The sequence below is a fragment of the Sebastes umbrosus genome, chromosome 11, assembly GCF_015220745.1.
Source record: "Sebastes umbrosus isolate fSebUmb1 chromosome 11, fSebUmb1.pri, whole genome shotgun sequence".
In the NCBI taxonomy this organism is placed as follows: Eukaryota; Metazoa; Chordata; class Actinopteri; order Perciformes; family Sebastidae; genus Sebastes; species Sebastes umbrosus.
Window position 1 is genome coordinate 14,331,183 of NC_051279.1, and position 22,192 is coordinate 14,353,374.

Consider the following 22,192-nt stretch of genomic DNA (forward strand, 5'->3'; position numbering starts at 1 on the left):
GTCTTGGGATGGTCACAATAAAAGGCAACTCTAAAATATGCAGTTTTATCACCCAACACCACAGATGTCACAAGTTTTCCTTATGGAGTGGCTGTGGCTCAGTGTGTAAAGCGAGTCGTCCCTTATTCACAAGGTTGTTGGCATTTCAATCCCTGACTCCTCATGTCTGCATGTCATAGTGTCTTTGAGCAAGACACTGAACCCCAAGTTGTTCCCCGGGTGCTTTACAGCAGCTCCTAAATGCTTAAGATGGGTTAAATGCAGAGGTCAAATTTGTATGTATATGATGATTGTAATAAAGTTGAGTTTGTGTGCCATTGGCATTCTGACTGCAGGAATGCCCACCAGAGCTGTTGCCCGTGAATTGAATGTTCATTTCACTACCATAAGCCACTTCCAATATCGTTTCTGTGACTTTGGCAGTACATCCAACCGGCCTCAAAACCAACCGCACCTGCAAGATCGTCTGAGACCAGCCACCCGGACATCTGATGTAACAGTTGGTTTGCAAAATGAAAGAAATTCTGCACAAATTGTCAGAAACTGTCTCAGGGAAGAACACCCGCACGCTCGTCGTCGTCACCTGGGTCCTGACCTGATTGCAGTCCGTTGTTGTTGAGAGGGCAATCGCTCACCTCTGATGACGTCTGGCACTTTGGAGAAGTGTTCTCTTCATGGATGTAGTCATGTGAAACCCACAGTTCAGAGCGCCTCATAAATGTCTTTTTTCAAGATAAAACTGCACATTTTAAAGTGGTTTTCTATTGTGAGCAGCCCAAGACACACCTGTGTAATAATCATGCTGTTTAATCAGCATCTTGATGGGCCACACCTGTCAGGTGGCTGGATTATCTTGCAAAAGAAAAAGTGCTCACTAACACGGATTTTAAGTCTTTTGCTTGCATTGGAAAAAAGTCTTTTATTTCAACTTTTGAAAAATGGGAGCAAAAACAAAAGTGTTTCATTTATATTTTTGTTCAGTATAGTTTCACTTATCAAAGTAAGTAAAACTTAGACACAATTTATAAAATATCCAGCTTTAAATCCAGAGAAATATCAAGGTGGTCATATAAATATACCCCAAACCAAACATCCCAGAGCAGAGAAAGGGTTTACAATCTCCCCCCATGTATGACTTCATTAATGTGAATGAAAACCCGTACACTGGTCACCTGATAACAGCTAAACCATCTACATGACAACTGATCAATTCTGTCCGCTGAGGACGGCCGAAAGATGTGAAAACCTTCGGAAACACGAAGTTAAAGGGACCTTGTGTTGAGAATTTTCTTGTTAAGTTGCTGTTTCCGAGGTCAGAAATTAACATTTCGGCTCAGCTTTTACTCCGTTTGTAAAAGGATACAGATTGTTGGAACCTTGGAAACAGATGGAGTTTTCCCATCTGTCATGAAAAACGCTCTAGAAACAGCAAGAAAGTAAACCTTGAGCTAAATTAAACAATAATAAACGATTTCTTGGTTGTACCTTTCAGGGTATAAGCTCTGCAAAAAAAAGTGTTTCATTCACAAGTTATGTGAAACAACCTTGGGTGAAAACAAAAGGTGTAGAATATCAATCTAAAACTTTATATGTTATGGAAAATGGTGGGCAGTAACATGAAATCTACACAATTTTCAGTCATAAATAAAACCTCCTTCAGTATTGTAACGTTAGAGTAATAACCATCTATACTCACTCCATGCTGAGCCTGCTGACTCTGTCTAACGTGTCCAGGTGTGCCTGATCAAACTCATCCTGATATTTCTCCATCTTCAGCGCCTTCAGCCAATCACTGACTGTTGCCACTGCCGTTAGGTCTGTTGGGGTGGGGCTGAGCAGCGGCTGAGAGCAGCTTCTGTTAAGAGGGGAAAGGTCAAAAACGAGGGCATGAGAATCCATAAATACGGCAGATTGTTCATCACCTGCTGCCTCTGATATGTTTTGCTCAAGCCAGAAGCCTGTGTCTTACCGAGTTGGCTCCACCTTGAGGGCGGCGGGGTGCCTGATGAGCCGATCCAAGGAGGAGAGGAGCGAGTCGAAGCCCGGCCGGTCCCCTCGCTCAGCCTGCCAGCATTGAAGCATCAGAGAGTGGAGGGCAGAGGGGCAGTTGTGGGGGGCGGGGAGGCGATACTGGTCTGCTACTGCCTTCATCACCTGCACAGACAGCGAGTGAGACATCAGACATTAGCAGCATAAGCAGATGGTGTGAGGAGTCTCGTGTAATTGCTTTACATAAAAGGTCACAGACCACTGAGGGCTTGTAAAGAGTGACTAAGAGAAAATTATGCAAATTCCAGCTGCTTGGCATTTTGTCTCCACTTCAATGTGTCTGTTAAATCAAGAAGAGGGGGATGGTGGTAAAGTACATTTATTTAAGTAGCTATCTACAACTTTTATGCACTGGTACCTTCCTTTAGCTGTAAAATATGTTTAGCCAAATAGCAATTTTAGTAAACGGGCCTCATGCAGGAAGCAATAAAAGAACAAATTTCCTCTTATTTTTGTTCGTATCCATGATTTGTTCACCAATGTTTTCTTGTTTTTGCTCTTCTCTTAGGTAAGAGAACATTTTTACAAATGGTCGAGAGCACTCTTACCGAGATAAGAGAAAAACATCTCATTTTCACAGTCCACAAATTGTTCGTCCAACGCAAGGACACATGGATTTTTAATTTCAGGAACATTAAAAAATGCGTGAATATCATATAATCTAATTTAGATTATTATACAGTATGTTTTAGCTTTTTTTGGTGGCCTCTCTCAAATTCTTGGGCATGTGCCAGAGTATTTGCACACGGCACAACACCTGGCTTTATATAAGTGTTTAACAGACGTTACCTATGCTAACACCTGCCCTGATATAGTGTCTAAGGGGTGGTAACTATGCTAATAATAAACAATCTTCCACAGTAACAGCAGATTTGGATGCTTATGAACGTACTGAAATACATTTTTTTCTCTTAACAGAAAATGAAGAGAAAATATAAGAGAAACGGATAGACTGGAGAGACTGATCAGGAACAACATGCAACAAAGGTCTCCGGCCGGATGCCAACAGTGGACGTTGTGGCTCATGGTTGGTGCCATCAGGGCGCTCCAGGACTTTTAATAGCATGTTATTACACTGCAGCAGTTAAACTCGTACTTAAACGCCGGATTTGAGTGCATTTCCATCTCTGATTGATTATGACTTCCTTTTGCTCAAGCAACATTCTCCCACACACTCACTTCTTGATTGCTCATGTCCCAGTATGGACGCTCTCCGTATGACATCACTTCCCACATAAGTATGCCGAAGCTCCAGGCGTCGCTCGCCGAGCTGAACTTGCGATGCTGAAAGGCTTCTGGTGCTGTCCACCTCACAGGAATCTTACTGCCCTGATAGAGACAGATAGTGTTACACTGGAAGCAGAGATCAGGAGCATTAAAAACGAATCTTCCAATATACGTACCAGTGAGGCGGTGTATGTAGGTATGTTGTGGTCCAGGCCCCTCATGAGTCGGGACAGGCCAAAGTCAGACACTTTACAGACCAGGTTGGAGTTGACCAACACGTTCCTAGCTGCCAGGTCTCGGTGGACAAAGTTTCTCTCAGAGAGGTATCGCATCCCCGCACCGACTCCTCTGAGCATCCCGATGAGCTGGAGGACGCTGAACTGGCCCTCGTTCTCCTAATAGAGTTAGGAGGGCAGGATGGAAGCCGAGCACAGGAGGATGGGAGAAGAAGAGATGTTTTGGTTTATAGTGAAACGTGTGTGTGCTCCATAGACTGTATATAAAGATCGACGACATGACAGCTCCCCAAAAGCAAAGAAGCCAAAACATCTGGATCACCCCCTGGTGGCTGGCTGCAGAATAGGAAGTGGAGACACGCCGTCCATCTTTATATACAGTCTACGATGCAGTCATTAGAAACATGCCAAAGATGGAGTCAGTGTGTCGTTGTCTCACCCTGAGGAACGCGTCCAGGGGCCCGTTCTCCATGAACTCAGTGATGATCCTCTCTGGGGGAGTATGAGTAGTCACGCCCTCCAACTTCAGTACGTTTGGGTGGTCAAACTGTCCCATGACCCCCGCTTCACTGAGGAATATTCCCCTCTCTCTGTCGGATGCGCCCCACCGAAGAGTCTTCACCGCCACCAGCACCTCCCTGCGACCCATCGGACGGTAGCGGCCTCGAGAAACCTCCCCAAACTGGGCTGGAGTAGAGAGGAGGTGGCCCAGATTACACTCTGTTGATACTTATCACACAACTACGATAAGATTTAAAAGAAAGTGTCCCGCCTACCTGCACCAATCACCTCCTCAATCTTGAGATGAGTGGGATCTATCTCACGGGCAAACTCTTTGACAGCCTCACTTGGGTCCTCATAGGTAGATGGGTCCACGTAATACTTAACTCCACCTGGAATAAAAAAGGCCGTGGCTTTTTATTTTTTTATTTTCCACATTTCAACACATTTATTGTCATGATACGAGGTTGGGATGATCTGCTCTTGCACAGCAGAGAGACCTTATTCCACACTATGAAAGATACACAGACTTAGTACTGGATTTCTAAAAATATGAATTGTTAACACATGGAAAGTTGAATTCAATTTCTAAATAAGGTCTGCCCCATACATTCAGAGAGATGTTAAGCCATTGTTTAATTTTTTGGGTGAAATAAAGTTTCTATGGAGAGAAAATCTTTACTTGAAATTAAATATTTTACATGTATAAAACATCCACTTGATTAAATATTCATTCAACAAACAAAAAGAAAGAAAACTAATAAAAAACAAACTTTGTTAGTCACCGAGCTTAAGTATGCAAATCATATGACTTGTTATAATAGGTGGCCTTTTGCACAAAGCAAATATCTCACTTTAAAAAAATTAATTGAATCAAATCTAAATTAAATTAAATGAAATATGCAAATGCTCACCTCGGTTACTGATGTACCTCTGGAGTCTGTCGCTGTACGGACTCTCCCTCCTTTTACTGCCATGTAAAAGCAAACAAAATGCATGACCTTGATTTTGATACAAAAAAAACCATCATTCATCATGTGAATGGATTGACAACCCACCTGCGAAATACCACCACAACCACAATCGCTGCCACCACCAGGAGAAATGCTGCTCCACCCATCACTGAGCCGACCAGCAGAGGAAGTCTGTTCTGGATCTGCTGTGGATGTTCCTCTGTGGGGGAGAAAGTGAGAAACCCATCAGCTGTTGATGTGTCATGGAGACAATGTTTTTTTTTACTGTTTCCAGAGCAGGAAAATTACAAACAGTGTTGTTACTGCACTGAATATATTTTTCATGTGTTTGTTCTTTAATGAGTACACTCTAAAACCAGCCAGTTTATTTTTATTTTAAATTTATATTTTAAATTCTGTTTATTTATATTTTTTATATTTTATATCTGAATTTTATTTATTTATATATAATGTCAGTTATTTATTTTTATCCCTTTACTTTTCCTTATTGTTTTCCCTGTTGCTGTCGATCAACTGGCTTTGGGCGGGCCTTCCTGCCCAGGCTGAGTAGTCAATTCCTGCACACATATACTCTATTTTATTTTAAAAAATAGAGTAATTTATATGCAAAAAATAAATATATATTTTTAAATATATATAAATAAAAATATATACAGAAATAAATGAACAAATAAATGTGAAAACAAATGAAAATGCTTATAATTATTATTTTATATTGTATTATTTGTCTATATTTCCACATTTATTTTCCTATTCTTTTACAGATTAATTATTTTTAATGGCACTCCTATGACTCCATATTTCTGTACATTATTAAGGCCTCCTTTCCTAAATATGTTAAATTCCACCAGCTCAGTTGTGTGTTAATTACAGTAATGCACTCTGACTGAACTGGATGTCACTGGCGTTACAGTAAACAAGCGTTGTACCCAAGGGCAGCGTGGTAAAGTAGATGGTGTTGCTGTAGGGGCCGTAACCGCGTTCATTTCGAGCTCTGATCTGGAAGGCGTAGATGGAGCCGGGGATCAGAGAGTTGACGGTCACTGTGTTGGTCTCACTGTACACACTCGCTGCGCTGTCCACATCTGAACCCTGAGGGGACACAGAGGAAGGACATGTTGTGGTGACTCTTGTTATGCATCAGCTGTGCAGCATGTTTGCATGTGTATTCACTGTGAGTGTACCTTGTCATAGTATCTAAGCTGGTACTCCAGGATGTCTCCATTGGGCCTGTCAGGCTGAGGCCACGAGAGAGTGATGGAGTCTGGGGCTCGGCTCAGCTGGTGCATCATGGGAACTGTGCTGGGAACTGTGGGAGAGGACAGATGATAAAGTTAACCCCATCATCCAACAACAATAAAACAGTAAAGTTGTGCTGAAGTGACCAGAAGGGGGCAGTGTTACAGAGCTTGTCGAGGATATTTAGTAGAGCATGAAAGTGGAGGTTTTATGGAGCGCCAAGCAGGATCTAGTTACAGTCACTGTGCTGGCGGGCCAGACCAGTTAAAGGGAACTTTCCGGCATTCCTTTCATTTAATCAATAAACTCTAAGAACAGACACAAGAAGGTTTTAGATAATTTAAGTTCATGGAGACTTTTAAATCAATCTTGATCAGTTTCTTGGAAAATCTCGTAATAGTGTACTTTGTCTGCACAATGCCCCATTCTCCTCCCCTCTTTCCACTCGTCTACTTTCATCTGTCCGTCTTTTTGTCTTCCCATCTCTCATTTCTCCCTTTCTTCCTGCACAGTGACTATAATGGGATCTGACAGGATATTGTAACCTAGAGCAACCTCCTGTCCAGAGAGCAGGAAGACAAAAGATGGAGTGGAGAGAGAGAGAGAGAGAGAGGGAGAGACACACAGTATCTACACAAACACCATCATCAGAGCATCTCTTCTCTTTCATCTCATCTTTTTCATCCCCTCTGTCCCGCGCTCACCTGACTGGCTCGTAGTGAAATTGATGCTCGTGTATCGAGCTGGAAAAGGACTCAAAGCTGACACCTCATTCATTGCTTGCACCTGTCAATAAGAAGAACACACAGATGTGACACACAAGGCTTTTTTTACTTTCATGACGTGCTTCTGTTTGAGAAACAAAGCCTGACACGTGCAGCTGTGTCGGCCGGTCAACAAACACCAGTAAATGGGAAATATCTGCCCATTATGAATAAGAAATAAGCTATGATTTAGTTGAGGTTCCACAAGCTAAATAATAAATGTTACTGTGTATTTGCTGATGTGGAGCTCATGGGATAATACGGCACAGAGGACCTGCCTCCTCTGTGGCTCCAAGAAACGTTTCAGCATCAAACATGTTGTTGTTCAGGTGCTGAGGCCAAAAAATAGATGTTTATTTCACAGGGTCACAGTTATTCTTCCATTCATTTCAATGAAAGGGAGTACAGTGTTGTGAATCCTTGAAATGTTCCACCAATAACACAAAGGTCTTCCAACTCAGAAAAGCAAGAAGTGCAAAAAGCAGTTATGACTTAAAACCAACTCTCATAATAGTTTTAGACTTTTACAAGGTGACAAGCGAGAGTGTTTTGTGCCTTTGACAGACAGTCTTCCACAGTACCTGTATGAGATACGTGACCCTGGTCAGCAGGTTGTTGAGGGTGACCTTGGTTTGTTTCAGGTTGGTCTGAGAGGGGCTGAAGGTGACGCCCTCTCCGCACCAGGAGCACGCCGCCGGGTTGGTGAAGGTGGCTGAGGGGCAGATGCGACACACCACCCCGTACCACACTTCGACGCGGCCTCCCATGTCCACCGGAGGGCGCCACCTTAAGGACACCCCGCCGTCGCCGCTCTCATACTCCCAGGTCAGAGAGACCGGAGCAGATGGAGGAGCTGTGGAGGAGATAGGGAGGGGTTTGACATACATAATGTAAGCGTGGGACACTTAGATGGAAGCAGCTGCTGAAAAGTTTAAGATATGAAAGAGGCTGCTTGCTGGCAAAGACATTTAACCACGTTAAGCAAACGGAAAGAACATTATAAAACAAAGTTTGGCCGTGACACAATTTAAGTGAGCAGAGAAACTAAATACTTAACAGGTTTTCTTTCTGCTGGCGGATATACATTTCCATTATATTGTGATAAAAAAAAGATTCTGTGCATCTCGGTTCTCACAGTCTGAGTAGATGAGAAATGAACATGGAGGCCCCTTGAACGCCTCCCAGAGAGCCAGGCATTAACAAACAAACCAACAAAGCTCACTTGTGCAGGCAGAAGAGTTGGCATCATTGGCTGACCGGTAAAATCCGCTGCGACATTCACACACACTCGATCCCTCCTGGCTGGTCCTGCTGTTGGAGGGACACACCGAGCAGGGAACGGAGCCCGCAACCGACTTGAAGTAGCCCACCGGACAAGCTGCAGAGAGACACGAAGACACACGAAGAGGGTTGAGCTTCATTCTCAGTTTACAACCAAATAAATAAAGCGTTCACTCTGAGTCAGTGGTGTCCAGTGCTGTGCCAGAAATGAATCTGCAGGGTTTCAAAGCTACACAACAGACGGTCTGTCTCTGCTGCAGGTTTTACTGATTACTCAAACACATCTTCCTCCAGAGAGTGGGAAATTAGACATTTAATGTAGAAGGAACACCGAAAAGCAAGAATAAAGATGTGGTATCACATTTAGCTATGGTATTTTTTAAACCTAGAAACAAAAGGGAAAATGAATTAGAACGAAATGAAAGGTTTTGTAAAATTCACTCAAAACTAAAACTGTCAGTTCTTCTATTTGTAGCTGAAATACATTGAAAGTATCAGTGTTGGAACTTGACAGTTCATTTCTGACGTTGGAAACAGCAGTTGACAAAACAATCTTAACAATCTTTGCTCAGTTGTCATGGAATCAAAGATGTAGATAATGGAAAGTTTAAGGATCTACAGTTCCATGACATCTCGGTCTAAAGCTTGAGAACAAGCGAGTAAGTGGACCCGGAGATAAGATTGTTTTGTAAACTATTAGTATTAAGTTTAGTTAATGATCCCAGATTCATTGATTAGGAGATGTATAAAGAAGAAAACATACAGTATAAATGAAGAGGAAATACTTTAAGGATATCATTAAAAAAGCACAGTAGTTAAAAAAAAATATTTTCCACATCCTTGATTGAACTTAAACCTGCAGTAGGCAGAATGTTTTTAGTATCGTTGGGCAATATCCATAATAACCTTTCAGCATATTGTAATTCAAGTGTTCTGAGAGATAACTAGACTTCTGCACCACCGCTTTAGAAAATCTAGCCTGTGACGGTAGACTTTGGCCAATCACAGGTCATTTCAGCTCTACATAAAATAACTATTTTGAACTTGTAAGAACCAAGTAAACCTTTCAAATCTCCACTGACTGACCAGCAGAGGACTCATGCTCTCAGTTCAGAAGTCACCATTATAAAAAAAACCTGTAACTTCATGAATGATAGTATAGTTAGTGTACTTCTAATTTGTCTCGTTTTATTGTTTTGGTCCGGGACATAGTCAAATACCACAAACTATTTTTGGGTAAAGCATCAATTTCATTTTGGCTTGTGGTTTCCTTTGAGTTCATCTAAAACACAGCGGCCTGTTGTTGGTTGTCCAGCACAGTCATTCAGTGTGTTTACAGAGGAAGTGGTTGCGTAAGTAGACAGCAGCAAAACCACCAGAAGACAGACGTTCAAAATGGCCACATTGACCTTTTGTCACGGTTTCAAAGGAGTAGCTCGACATTTTGGGAAATAGATTTCACTTTCTTGCAGAGTTAGACGAGGAGATCAATGTCAACTCAACTAAAGCAAGCAGCTGATTATCTTAGCTTAACACAAAACCTGGAGACAGGGGAAACCGCTAGACTAATCACTACGTGTCATTTTTACACTTCGGTTTTTGTATAAATTAAACAAATGAGTTACGTGTTAATTAGTTTTAGAGCTTCGAGGTGCTGGTAGGTGGATTGTGTTAGATTCAGAGGGAGCCAGGCCAGCTGTTTCCAGTCTTTGTGCTAAGTTAAGCTAACCAGCTGCTGGCTTTGGCCTCATATACAGTGGACAGATATGAGAGTGGTATAAATCTTATCATCACCAGAAAACCAATAAATGTTTTTCCCAAAATGTCAAAATATTCCTGTAAGAAGTGGGAGAATGTTTCTCAACCCATGAAGGAAAATTTATATTAAATTCAAAAATTCTTTACACCAAATCTCATTATAGTTGCTGTGTTAATAAGGATCATAATTTAGAGCCGCAACTGATGATTATTTTCATTGTCGATTAATCTGTTGATTATTTTGTCAATTAATCGATTAGTTGTTTGATCTATAAAATGGTGAAAAATGTCGAGCAGTGATCCCCAAAGCCCAAGATGACGTCCTCAAATGTCTTGTTTTGTCCACAACTCAAAGATATTCAGTTTGCTGTCAAAGAGGAGTAAAGAAACCAGAAAATATTCACATTTAAGAAGCTGGGATCAGAGAATTTTTACTCCTTTTTCTTTGAAAATGACTCAAACCGATAAATCGATTATCAAAATAATTGCCGATTAATTTAATAATTGACAACTAATTGATTAATCGTTGCAGCTCTAATCATAATAATAATAAATTATATGATCGTCCTCAAATCAAGAGACGCAATCTATTAAAAATATAAAATCAATTTAAAAGCATGTATATCTCTTCCTCGCACACACACACACAAACACACTGAAAATCCCATTTGAACCTGCAGGCTGTTATCCTGAACTGATGTGTTTTAATTGCCAATTGTTAATGTCAACAGCGGGACAGCTGAGCGCCGAGGTCAAACTACCACACACTTCCTGCTGTTGCCTGTCGGAGCCCCGAGTGCTCGTCCTGAGCCGGACTATGAGAACATTGACCATACTGGTTGGTCTGCTGCCATTTTTCACACAGTGTGTGAATGAACGCCTAAAGCAGTGTCAACTAAAGGTTGCATCGGTCAAAAAGAGGTCTCTTTGTCTGTGAGCTAAATGTAGAGTTTATATTCTTCTTGTATCTTTGAGTGTGTAAATGACACACCTGATAACCACACCTGACCCAGCAAGTTTAAAGGTCCCATATCGTGCTCATTTTCAGGTTCATACCTGTATTTTGTGTTTCTACTACAACATGTTTACATGCTTTAATGTTAAAAAAACACCTTTAATTTCCTCATATAGTCTGCCTGAATATGCCTGTATTTACCCTCTGTCTGAAACGCTCCGTTTTAGTGCATTTCAACGGAATGCAACGGAATTGCGTTGCTAGGCAACAGCTTGGGTCCGTGTTTACTTCCTGTCAGCTGATGTTATTTAAATCCACTGCAACAAGAAATAAACTGGGACACATTAAGAATGTTCACGTTTAAAACCGTGTAATGATCTAAATATTGTATATTTGTGACATCACAAATGGACAGGAATCCTGACGGCTTGTTTCAAACGCACAATTTCTGAATACGGGCTGTGTGTATTTCTCTGTATATTGAGCGCTTCGATATTTTCACAGTATTTATAAAGCACTTAAACCTGCTTTATAATGTAAAAGACATGAAAATCTTACTTTTTACAATATGGGACCTTTAAAGAAGGATCCTCTCATATGTTTTTAAACAGAAGGATGGATGAGAGAGGATGTGTGTGTCTGCTCTTCATGGTCAGCTGGGGTGAACCCCTCACCTTGTTTATATAACCTTGTCAAGAACATTTATTATATTTGACATGCTGTATGTGTGTGTGTGTGTGTGTGTGTGTGTGTGTGTGTGTGTGTGTGTGTGTGTGTGTGTGCATGTGTATGCGTGTGTGTGCGTGTGTGTGTGTGCGTGTGTGTGGATGCGTGTGTGTGTGTATACTATGGTGTGGGGGAGTAGAAGATAAGAAGGTAGGAAGTGAAAGAGGGTAAAGAATAAACAGATAAAAGGATTTCTGTGTTCTCACTTGTCTCAGAGAGCTGACTTTGCTTTCAAACAGGTGTGAAGAGGAGCAAAAAAAAGGGAGACGGAGAGAAGTAAAAGGATGTTGAGGGATCGCAGAGGGAGAATAAACTAGAGGAGAAGTGAACACGGAGATGGATGGCCCAGGACGGTTGTAGGATGAACAGTGGGATTATGTGTATGAGCGCCAGATGATGGGTGAAAAAGGAGGAAACAGAGAGGGAACGAAAAGAGAGCGACAATATCCTCCTTCCTCAATCTTTTATGCACATTACCAGACGTGTTCTCTTACAGCTCTGACACGAAACATGACTTTGCTACAAAGCCTCTCATCGCCGCTACGAGCTCCAGCAACAACTCAACAACCCCCTTTCCTCCTCCTCCTCCTCCTCCCATCTTCATCCACATGATTACAGCAGCCAATGAGAGTGCAAGTCCTCTGCCCTCTTGCTTGATCTGCAACCCCCATCCCCCCATCCCCCCACCGCCGGCCTCATCCATCCATCTCCCAGCAATAAAGTAGACAATTCATGGCCATTATGAGCACAGATGCCTTTACATCATACATCAGTACACTCTGGGAAGTAAGGAGGAGGAGGAGGAGGAGGAGGAGAGGTGAAGAACAGAGGAGTTACAGCGAGGGTTGACAGACAGACAGGATATTGTAGTGTATTACAGTAACAATGACAGATATTTAAGTATTTCATGTTTACTGAAACTTACAAATAAGAGCTGAACTTCTCAATGAAGTGTTTATTCCACCGTCAGAAAATGAATATGCAACTAAGCCAAAAAATCTCTGGTTCCAGCTTCTCAAATGTGATGACTTTTCTGTTTTATATCATTGTAAACAAAATATCTTTGTGTTTTGGACTGTAGGTCGGACAAAAACAAGCACTTTGAAGTCACGCTGAGCTCTGGGGAATTAAGCGTTTTTCACTCTTTAAGAACATTTTATAGACTAAATGATAAATCGGTTAATCAAGCAAATAATCTGAAAATAATAATGTGAAAATAATCAAGTTACAATAATTAAGTTGCAGATTTACTCACACATTTTGAGAGCTGCTGACAACAGGAGTCAAATTACTTGCAGGTGCCAAAATACTGATTGAAGAAACCTGATTTAAAGCAGTAAAACTAGGAGATGTTTCAGTCATGGCAGGCAATTAAAGGAGGAGGAAATTAGAAAAAAGACAATAACACAAAAAGAAGATGAATAGATAAGTAAATGAGAGGGTGACATGGGGAAAAGGACTCTCAGCACGCAAATTAAATTAAATCCTGTTAAGAGACTAAATAAATTTAAGTAGAAGTAATTTCTCAGAACAGAAATAGAAAAAAGACAGCACTGAGGTGAGTAATTTGATGTTAACATAATACTTTGGTTTGTAGATCACTGACCCAATTTCTCTTTTGCTCTTCCTCTCTCTCTCTTTTTCATGCGCTCATTCCCTCCTTTGGCTCGCAGCATAATCTCTCTCTCTCTCTCTCTCTTTCTCTGTGTGTGTGTGTGTGTCTCTTTCTCTCTATCTGTCTCTCTCTCTGTTTCTCTCTCTCTCTCTCTCTCGGACACACAAACACACATAAGCTCGCTCACAGATGCGACCACACAACAGGAGAGATGAGTACACATGGATCCAACTGTAAATGTCTCCTCTGCGTCTCTCCATCCATTATCTTCTCTACATAACGTTGGTCAGCGCAGACGGAGACAACAGACAGACACTGAATCATATGTGCTATAATGTCGTCCAATTCCATATAAGCTCTAGCAGCACACGGCCATATATAAAAAGCAAAGCAAGCCTTTGACTTTCTCATATAAACAAGCAGCTTCTCACAGCCCATGCACTAGACTGTAGCAAAAACAGAAGGTGAGTTTTATTGCAAACAGAAAATAATTCACTCTCCTAAACACAATATTAAATTCCACAGCATGTTTTAGACAAATCCTACAAATCCTAAATGTTTAAAAGAGACATATAGTTCACACACTGGGAATTGCAAGTTCCCAAAAGTTGATTGAGGCAGCTTTTTGACCATCAAAGTCTTCGTAAGGCGTGACATCCATGTGAAATGTCGACAAAAATGACATCTCTAATTACAATTAGGTGACACAAATTATACTAATTGTAGGTGGAGCTGTAATTTTATGTGTGTATATAGACACACATTTCCTACGGATGTTGGCCTGTCCTCATACCTCATTAAACTTTCTGTAATTATCATTTTAAGTGTGCAGACTTCTCTTTCTTCTTTATATGCTGTGTTTGTCTTGCATCTGCCTAATTGGAGTTTGATGAGCACATTATTCACCTTTTCAAAATAAATAATTGCTTATTTACACGCCCAGCAATTACAGAGAAACATCATCATTCATGTGGAGTCGTGTTTCTGGCCCCCTGGTAAATGTAAGTCAAATATTTACTGTCTTTTTGCTCTGTTTTTGGTCTCCTGAGGGGGATATTTGACTCTTTAGCTGCTAAATGTCCCACTAGTTTCTAACTAGTCTCTGTCTGTCTGCTGTTTGATGCCGAGCAGATAGTGTATAGTGGATTTTTTTAAAGCTTTTCTGCTGGAATCGATGCTATAACAGTAAAGCTAAACAAAAAGCTGAAACTAGCTATAAATCTTTGAAAAGCAAAGAAGAGCTGCAGAGTCGGGTGATAATTCTCTGTGGGTTCATCACTGTGAGTGACCAGTCACATTGTCACGTCGTCATTTGATACACTGTTATCATAAAAACATTGATTATAGCTGCTCACCTTAGACAAAAAAAGAAGAAGAAGACCAGAATAATGTTCCTGGCAGCGTAGATCATGATATGGAGGGCTGCAGGAATGAGTCCTAAAACCCAGAAATGAGTTAGCATTTCTGCACTTGCGGTTCCATCATCTTAGAGCCAATGGATTTTTTTAATGGGTTTTTAGTTAGATGCCTGAAATAAAGTCTGTGGTGAACACCAGCTTTTAATGTTTTGTTCTACGATATAAAATTTGTCAGTAAATACCCCACTCGTGATTTTTGAAGCTGTAGTTCTAGTTATTATTATATAGGTGTAGATCTAGTTATTTCTATTTCTGTGTAAGTACATTGAGATAGATGCAAAACAGTCAAATTCCTTGTATGTGCACATGTACTTGGCAAATAAATCAGATTCTGATTCTGGTATCTTAAAAAAGGCGGTTGCTAACAAGTGGCTAAGTAAGACTACTAAACGTCATCACGGCGAACACCAGTGCGCCTTTAGCTTAGTGGTGGCAACGTGAAGTCATGCGACTGTGGTGTAGTTTATAGCCTAACGTTAGCGTTTTGCTTCTGCCGATTGCATTTACACTTCAAAAATCATAGAAGTGGTGTTCATTTGCAAAGATTATATTGCTTAACAAAACATGTAAGTATCATAAACATTTGTTTGCCACAGAGCTTATTTTCTGCAATAATCCAAAAACCAATGGAAAAATCCAATTGGCTATTTGTTGAAGGAACAGGGCGATGCTAACTTCCTGGTTGGCATATAAAATCACCCCTGCAGCGCCATTGAGAGAAATAAAATTTACATAAAATGTTAAATATAACGTGAATACATGAAAAGTGAGTCAAGCCTGAAGCACTTGGGGAAATTAGACTCATGACTTCAGCATTTCTAAATTCCTGGCTGCTGCCCTGGATTCAAAAACATCTTGATTAAAACAAGATTGATTTTTTAGAAATAGAACAGCATGAATACTTGTTTCATTACACTACTTGCTCTGATGATCCAACATGCTCAATAAATTGCTGATGTGATGCAGCGTGATCAGGTTCATTCGTCATCATCGCCTAGCTACTCCCCCACAGCAGTCACTACCGGACCTCATTGATCATTTCACTCAAAGCTTGACCTTTATTAATGGACTGGACAAGCAACTGACTGTCAACATTGCTTGACATATTATGGTGGGTAACAGTTATGAAGAAAAACTGGAATTGTCTAAAGGAAAAATGAAACATCTGACTGTCTGTTTGAGGAAGATATTCATGTTGTTTGGTGAAAAGTGTCTTTTTGGGACCAGAGCAGAGCCACCCATCACACTCAAAATAATATCACGCTTGCACTTTTACTTCCTCCACTGGCCAAATGTTCTTGTTTTCCACCACAGCGAGCCTCGGGGTAGTTAGTGGATGTGTCTACTAAAAGCGAACGCTCTGGGTGACAAATCAGGACAATCTGACATGTTGAATATTTCAGTCGTGCGCTACAGAAAATACCAACATGGGTCCAAATTAACTCAGAGCCCATTTGAGCATTCGGCGCTAATCCTCGTCCCAAATCCTCGACGGTGGCTTAATGTTCGAGACGAATCAAACAGAGGGAAGGAGCTTGTCGGGCGGACGATGTACTGCCAGCTCGGACCAGCTCGGGGAGCCCAAAACTGAAGGACTGTTTCATGTTTGGCTGAACAGGTGTAATTGTGTCTCATGCTCAGTCGTGTTTCCGCTTGTTCTCTCCGCCTCTCCGTCTCCCTTGTGGGAAACAAATGTCAAAGGATAAAAACATCAGACAGATGCTGCCTGTCGTCTGCCTCTGTCCTTATCATTTTTCACAAGACTGAAGACGAGTTTTTACCCAAAACTGAGCTTTGAATGTCACGGCGATCGTATAGAAGGCGGATGTTCTTTTAGACTTGCTCGTGATAAACAGCTTTATAAATAATTGACGAATGATCTTTTAATGTCTGCCTGCCAGAATGCCAGCTGTGTTTTTGTAAGTGTTTGATGTTTCAGTTGGCTATTTAATTTATCATCAGTCCAAATGGTGGAGTGTTGTTTTGGTGAGTCTGAGTTATCAGAATAATCAGGCATCACACGTGTAGTAGATTAACAGGCGACTGTTACGTTTTCACACTAGTTCTTCTCAAGTGTTGCTGTCATTTCTAATGATTCATTTTCATTTCAAACTGATTAGATCCTCTGATCTTACAGTGGGGTAAAATTGTAAGTAAAAACACACAATAAAGTTGTTATAACATATTTTAAAGGTCCAGAAAACAGTCTCAATCAGCTTCTTACTGTGAGTGATGGGGTCCTTCATGAACATCCAATGTTCTGCTAAAGTTACAACAGATTTCTCTCTACTTTATTTCTGCGCTCTTTTCACTGGTTTAAGTGGGTGGGGCTCCTTGGAAAAACATGATGTCAAGTATTTGCATAAACCAATCAAGATTCAGTTTGAGTGGGGTTGTTTTCTTATTGTTGCTGCCAATCAAATCTGAACCACACAGTCCTGATGAAGCAGATACGTTGAGATTTTGAGTGTTTTTCTAGATAATCAATATCTAAGGATTATTTCCCCAATGTACGGAGCCAATTTAGCATAACCTCAATAATCAATAAGACAGCTTGTGGTTCAATCCCTGGCTCCTCCTGTCGAAATTACGTGTCAAAGTGTCTTTGAGCGCGACACAGAGTCTTAATGATGAATGATGATAATGATGGTGCTAGGTCAAAAGTCAGGCATCACCAAAGTTAATACAATTCATCCTGAAGGAGACATGAATGTTTGTAATATAATGCCAATCCATCCAATAGTTGACATAGAGACATATCATTAAAAAATTCAACCTCATAGTGATGCTTGAGGAAAAGTCAGGGGATCACCAAGTCGGTAAGATTTATCCACTGGAAACAGCGGGCAACCTCCGGCTCTGAGAAGTGAAGCCAATGCATTCTTTCTAATAGCCAGCAGGGGGCGACTCCTCTGGTTGCAGAATTGCAGAATTTGAGGCTTCAAAACGGCAGCCCACAAACCAATGGGTCATCACGGTGACTGCGTCCACTGCTTATATACAGTCTATGACTGGAAACCATGAATGTCTGTACAAAATTGTGTGCAAATCCATCCGGTAGGATATGAGATATTTTACAGCTTAAGTGAAAACTTTAACCTGCTGTTGGCACTAGAGGAAACTATCCATCTGATAGTTGTTGAGACATTTCTGTCCGGTCCAAAGTGGTGGACCAACCAACCGACGGACTGAACAACTAACGTAGCCATCCATAAAGCCACGCCAACGGGTTTTTGTTATAGTTTGTTTCCTGTTTTAGTCCTCTCCTCTTGTGTATTTTCTTGTTTTACTTCCTGCCTTTGTTTGTTTCCTACTGTGTGATTGTCTTCTCCGCCCTTATGAGTTTCGCCGGTCCCTTGTTATCTCCCTCCTTTCCTTGTCTATTTAGTCTCTGTGCTGTGCCTTGTCCTTTGTCAGTTTGTCTTTGTTGCTACTTTGAGTTGTGTTCGCTTGTGATCTGCCAGCTGCCTGTCTTCTTGGGAACCTGTAAGACTTGTTGTTTGATTAAAAGTATTGAATCTGCCAGTCTCGGACTCTGCTTTTAGGTCCTCCCTGCTCGTGCTTCTCCCTGCACCGTGACAATGCGTCAAATGTTAATGTTTAATGAATATAATATAAAAAAAGAAAAGAAAATAATTGCTAAGACAAAAACATGATAGTTCACATCCGCACTTGGTGTATACCTTATTTTTTTTAGTTTTAGAGTCTTAAGTCCTTGCTGTAATAATCCACTTTCACAAATAAAGAAATACATTATGAACCCCTTGAATCTTAAAATAGAAAGCTATTAGAGCTGTGTGTAGTTAAAGGCAATCATTTAACACTGATATTCATATTCACATGAGACCGAGAGGAGGAGGGATCCAGAGTCCCTTATTTGTCCCTAAAAATTATGTGTTGCTTGAGGGGGAAAAGCTGTGCTGGGTGTAGTTAGTATTCTCAACTGGATATCAAGCAGCATTAATTCTCACAGTAGTGATTTACTTAAATAGCAAGAAGCTCAATATGAAATAGTGAAAAATGGAGAAAAAAAATCCTCAACGGGTACTCGTTAGTGCGCTAAATAATGTAGGTTAAGATGACACACTTATAATTGGAAATAAATGTCAGTTAACTTCTTGATAAAGTGTTTTTTTTCCTCTCAAAGTGCAGTCGCTTGAAAAACAATGACCATTTTGCAGAATGGCGTGTCTTTAATTACAGCTTCCAACCAATACGCAAGTTCAGTGCAGTACAGCCTTTTATTTGCTCAGCTTGTGCTATTATTAAATGCTCTCGGTGCTTTAATTCAAACAAGAACAAAATGTACAAGTTTGACTAGTTAAGAAAGTTCGGTGCTCCACTTTGTGATGAGAACACGGATCGACTGCTGTTAATAATTCCTGACGACTGCATCGCCAGTTAACCATCTGTCTCTTTTCTCCACATTCCCAGGGAGCCAGCGAGGACAACAATGTAATGATGCCAATCCACATCATTAGTCAGCGGAGTGATCAACAAAACATAATCAAATGAGAACAAAAAGCCGGAGCAGCGTGGGCAGCAATGTGTTGAATCATTCATAGACGGTCAGTGGAAGCCTTTGCCACGGCAGCTGAGCAGTTTCGAGGGATGATTTGTCAGTAAATATCAATCAGATGCAGACAAACACAAGTGGCGGGCCGAGTGCAGATGTAAAGCAAAAGAGCATGAAGACATTTCACAGCTGACTTGGCAGGATTGGAGGATTAATTGTGCTGGAGTCAGTTAGACTTTGAGGGCCCCCATGCGAGGGAGTTGAGCAATTATGGCCATAGAAATTCCTGGTGGACTTTAGTTTTTAAATGTAATCCCAGCATTCACAGACATATGTGGAAAACACATAATCAGCATAGTAGTGCGATACACTTGTGCACACAAAGAGACACTCATCCACTCTTTTGCCTTCACGCCCTGGGAATTTTTTGCCTGCTCAGTTCTTTAAGTCATTAACTTGCATCCTCCTATCTTTCACTCTCCCTCCACCTCTCCCTGTTTTCCCTCCACTCCCCCTCTCTCCCCCTGCGGTTTCTGTCACTTGTTCACAGACGAGTGGCCTTTACATCGCCATGACCTAAATGTGTCACATCCCTCTCACTGTGGCTCTCTCCCTCTCGTCCTCTCTCCCTCCTCCTGCACTCTCCCTAGATCCTTCCTGTCCGTCTGGACATCTCTCCATTTTTTTTCTACTTCTTCTTTTTTCCCACTTTGAGAAGTGAAAATGTTTTTGACCAGTTTTGCAAATGCTGACCACTTCCTCTCCTCTCCAGTAAAGTTAACAGTAAATTACCAATATAGCAGCTGAAGGTATGTCCGTAAAACTCCATTTTACCTACCATTTTATATTTATTACAGAATATATGCAAAGGTTACATCACTACAAATGTACCGCATGGATACTATACTGCCTCTCCCCGGCTCATCTCAACTCGACTCGACCTGTCTGCCCTCGTTCCCCTCAGGTCTCTGCATCAAACACAGTTGTGTATCAGAGTGACAGCAGCTCCTTTCAGTATTGATCCAGACGCTTCATATCTCAGCGAATACCAAGAAGAGAACTGACAGGAAGTCAACATTGACCCGAAAAGTTGACTGATCACCAGTATTTGTTTTTGGACATCTTAGTTCACTACACTTTGTGCATTTAAAGGGGAAATTCACCGATCAAAGTCAACAGTAAATGACAAAACATTCACATACTTTGAGGCTTTGTTAGACCCCTTGGCATCACTTTACGGTCGCAGTAAACACATAGTTAACGTTGAGAATTCAAACAAAAAAACTTACTTACGTTTAACCAACAAAACCACTACAGTTAAAACAACATGGTTGGGCTTAAAATGACTATGTTTGTACAGTGAAAATGAAACTGAACGTTATGAATACGGGACACAAACATGAAGGCGCTAAAGGGTGCCTTGTGGTTTGGTATCACACGCGTGACAAAGCATCATATTTTACACCCTGGGAATAAGAACTAACCCTAACCCTAACAAATTATGTGTTTGTTGAAATTTGTTTCAACTTTTGAAAAAAGAGACAGCCCTACTCTGCATGTGAAAACGGTTGTATGATGTCTTGTAACTCTAAGCAGAGTTTTGTCAAGTCTCAGAAAATAATGTGAGTGATGTCATGAGCAGGGTTATCTCAGCTTGAGCTACAGACTTTTAATAGAAGACCTGCATCACAAACTGGAGGGTTAATCTAGTTGCATGATGGGAAGTGTAGGAGCCAATGTTTTTGGAGTGTGACCGATATTAGAGATATGTCGGGATATGTTGGCCTCTGCTGCATCAATTTTAGCCGTTCTTTATGTGATAAGTCTCTCGCAAGTCACCTAGCTTTATGAAGGTGCGTTACTAAATTGCTGAATTTAACCATTACAACAAGGCTGATATACTCTAGCCACTTTACATATAACATTAAATGGACATAATGTTGAGATAAGAATCAAGCTGATCAGTTTTCCTCAGACTTACCCAAGCAGGCGGATCCATTGAGGTTCGGCTCATGGCCTTCATCACAGACACATCCTCCCACAGGAACCATCCACTCGCCTTCAGCATTGCAGTGCATACGAGGGGGCGTGCCTCCCTGTGCTTTGCTGTGGGGGACGCATGTCCCGCTCAGGGGAACTAAGGCGGTCGGCTCCGCCCCTGAGGGAGTCGCCGGATAGGACGCCAAGTTCACGCTGGTGGCTGGACAGCGGCGGTAGAAGATGGACACACCCATGAGGGAAACACAAGCTCCGCTGTCGACGATGGCCAGGACGAATCTGAAACAAAGGTCACGTGTTAGAGGACATTCAGACCCTTTGGGAGGGATGATGTTAGTGAAACATGAGCAATGATGAGTACCCATTGCGTGTGAGTGGGGCGAAGCTGCGTGTCTTGATGTTGATTCGGCTGTATCTGTTGGGTTGATACTGGTGAGGTGAACTGGGCTCCACCTTGGAGAAACTCTTATCAGCCGCGATGGTGTCGATCTTCACCCAACCCTCCCTGGTGTCCTTCTCTCCGCTGGACGGCTGCGGTGAGGAAAGAGCAGAGTGGACAGGGAAAGATAATAATTAGTGGTCAAGAGAAAACAGAAGAGAGAATGTGTGGTTGACAGGAAGGAAACAAGTAAACAAGAGGGAAATTATGGACCTTAAAATAAACTTGGTGATAGATGGATAAGGATCGGAAAGATACAGTACATTAAATCAAAAGAAGCTCAGATGTTTGCTGTATTTTTCCTGAGCACACGTATGATATGAAGTGGTTTAGTGAGAAGAGTTGGATGTATGCAGGTCCCAGTGGGGGTTCGTGCTCAAGTCCCTGTGAAGACTTTCAGCGCTGCAGTGCTTCCTGACTCTTCTGCGACTCTCCTCTGATTCCTCATCAGGCTTTCATTTGCATTTTTAAAAAGCATCTCGCTTCCCTAAGGAGA

General features: G+C 41.4%; 1 protein-coding gene across 1 annotated transcript in view; it reads right to left on the minus strand.

Annotated features, from left to right (window-relative positions):
- ephb6 (eph receptor B6) overlaps positions 1-22,192 on the minus strand; it is a 46,790-nt gene that overhangs the window by 2,401 nt on the left and 22,197 nt on the right. The window contains exons 4-18 of the mRNA XM_037785478.1: positions 21,619-21,788; positions 21,241-21,536; positions 8,213-8,368; positions 7,572-7,843; positions 6,931-7,012; positions 6,172-6,296; positions 5,917-6,079; positions 5,072-5,186; positions 4,928-4,983; positions 4,289-4,405; positions 3,952-4,199; positions 3,453-3,671; positions 3,229-3,378; positions 1,970-2,154; positions 1,697-1,855 (exon numbers count right to left, since the gene is read on the minus strand). Coding sequence (XP_037641406.1) covers positions 1,697-1,855; positions 1,970-2,154; positions 3,229-3,378; positions 3,453-3,671; positions 3,952-4,199; positions 4,289-4,405; positions 4,928-4,983; positions 5,072-5,186; positions 5,917-6,079; positions 6,172-6,296; positions 6,931-7,012; positions 7,572-7,843; positions 8,213-8,368; positions 21,241-21,536; positions 21,619-21,788 — 2,513 coding nt within the window. The remainder of the gene's footprint in view (positions 1-1,696; positions 1,856-1,969; positions 2,155-3,228; positions 3,379-3,452; positions 3,672-3,951; positions 4,200-4,288; positions 4,406-4,927; positions 4,984-5,071; positions 5,187-5,916; positions 6,080-6,171; positions 6,297-6,930; positions 7,013-7,571; positions 7,844-8,212; positions 8,369-21,240; positions 21,537-21,618; positions 21,789-22,192) is intronic.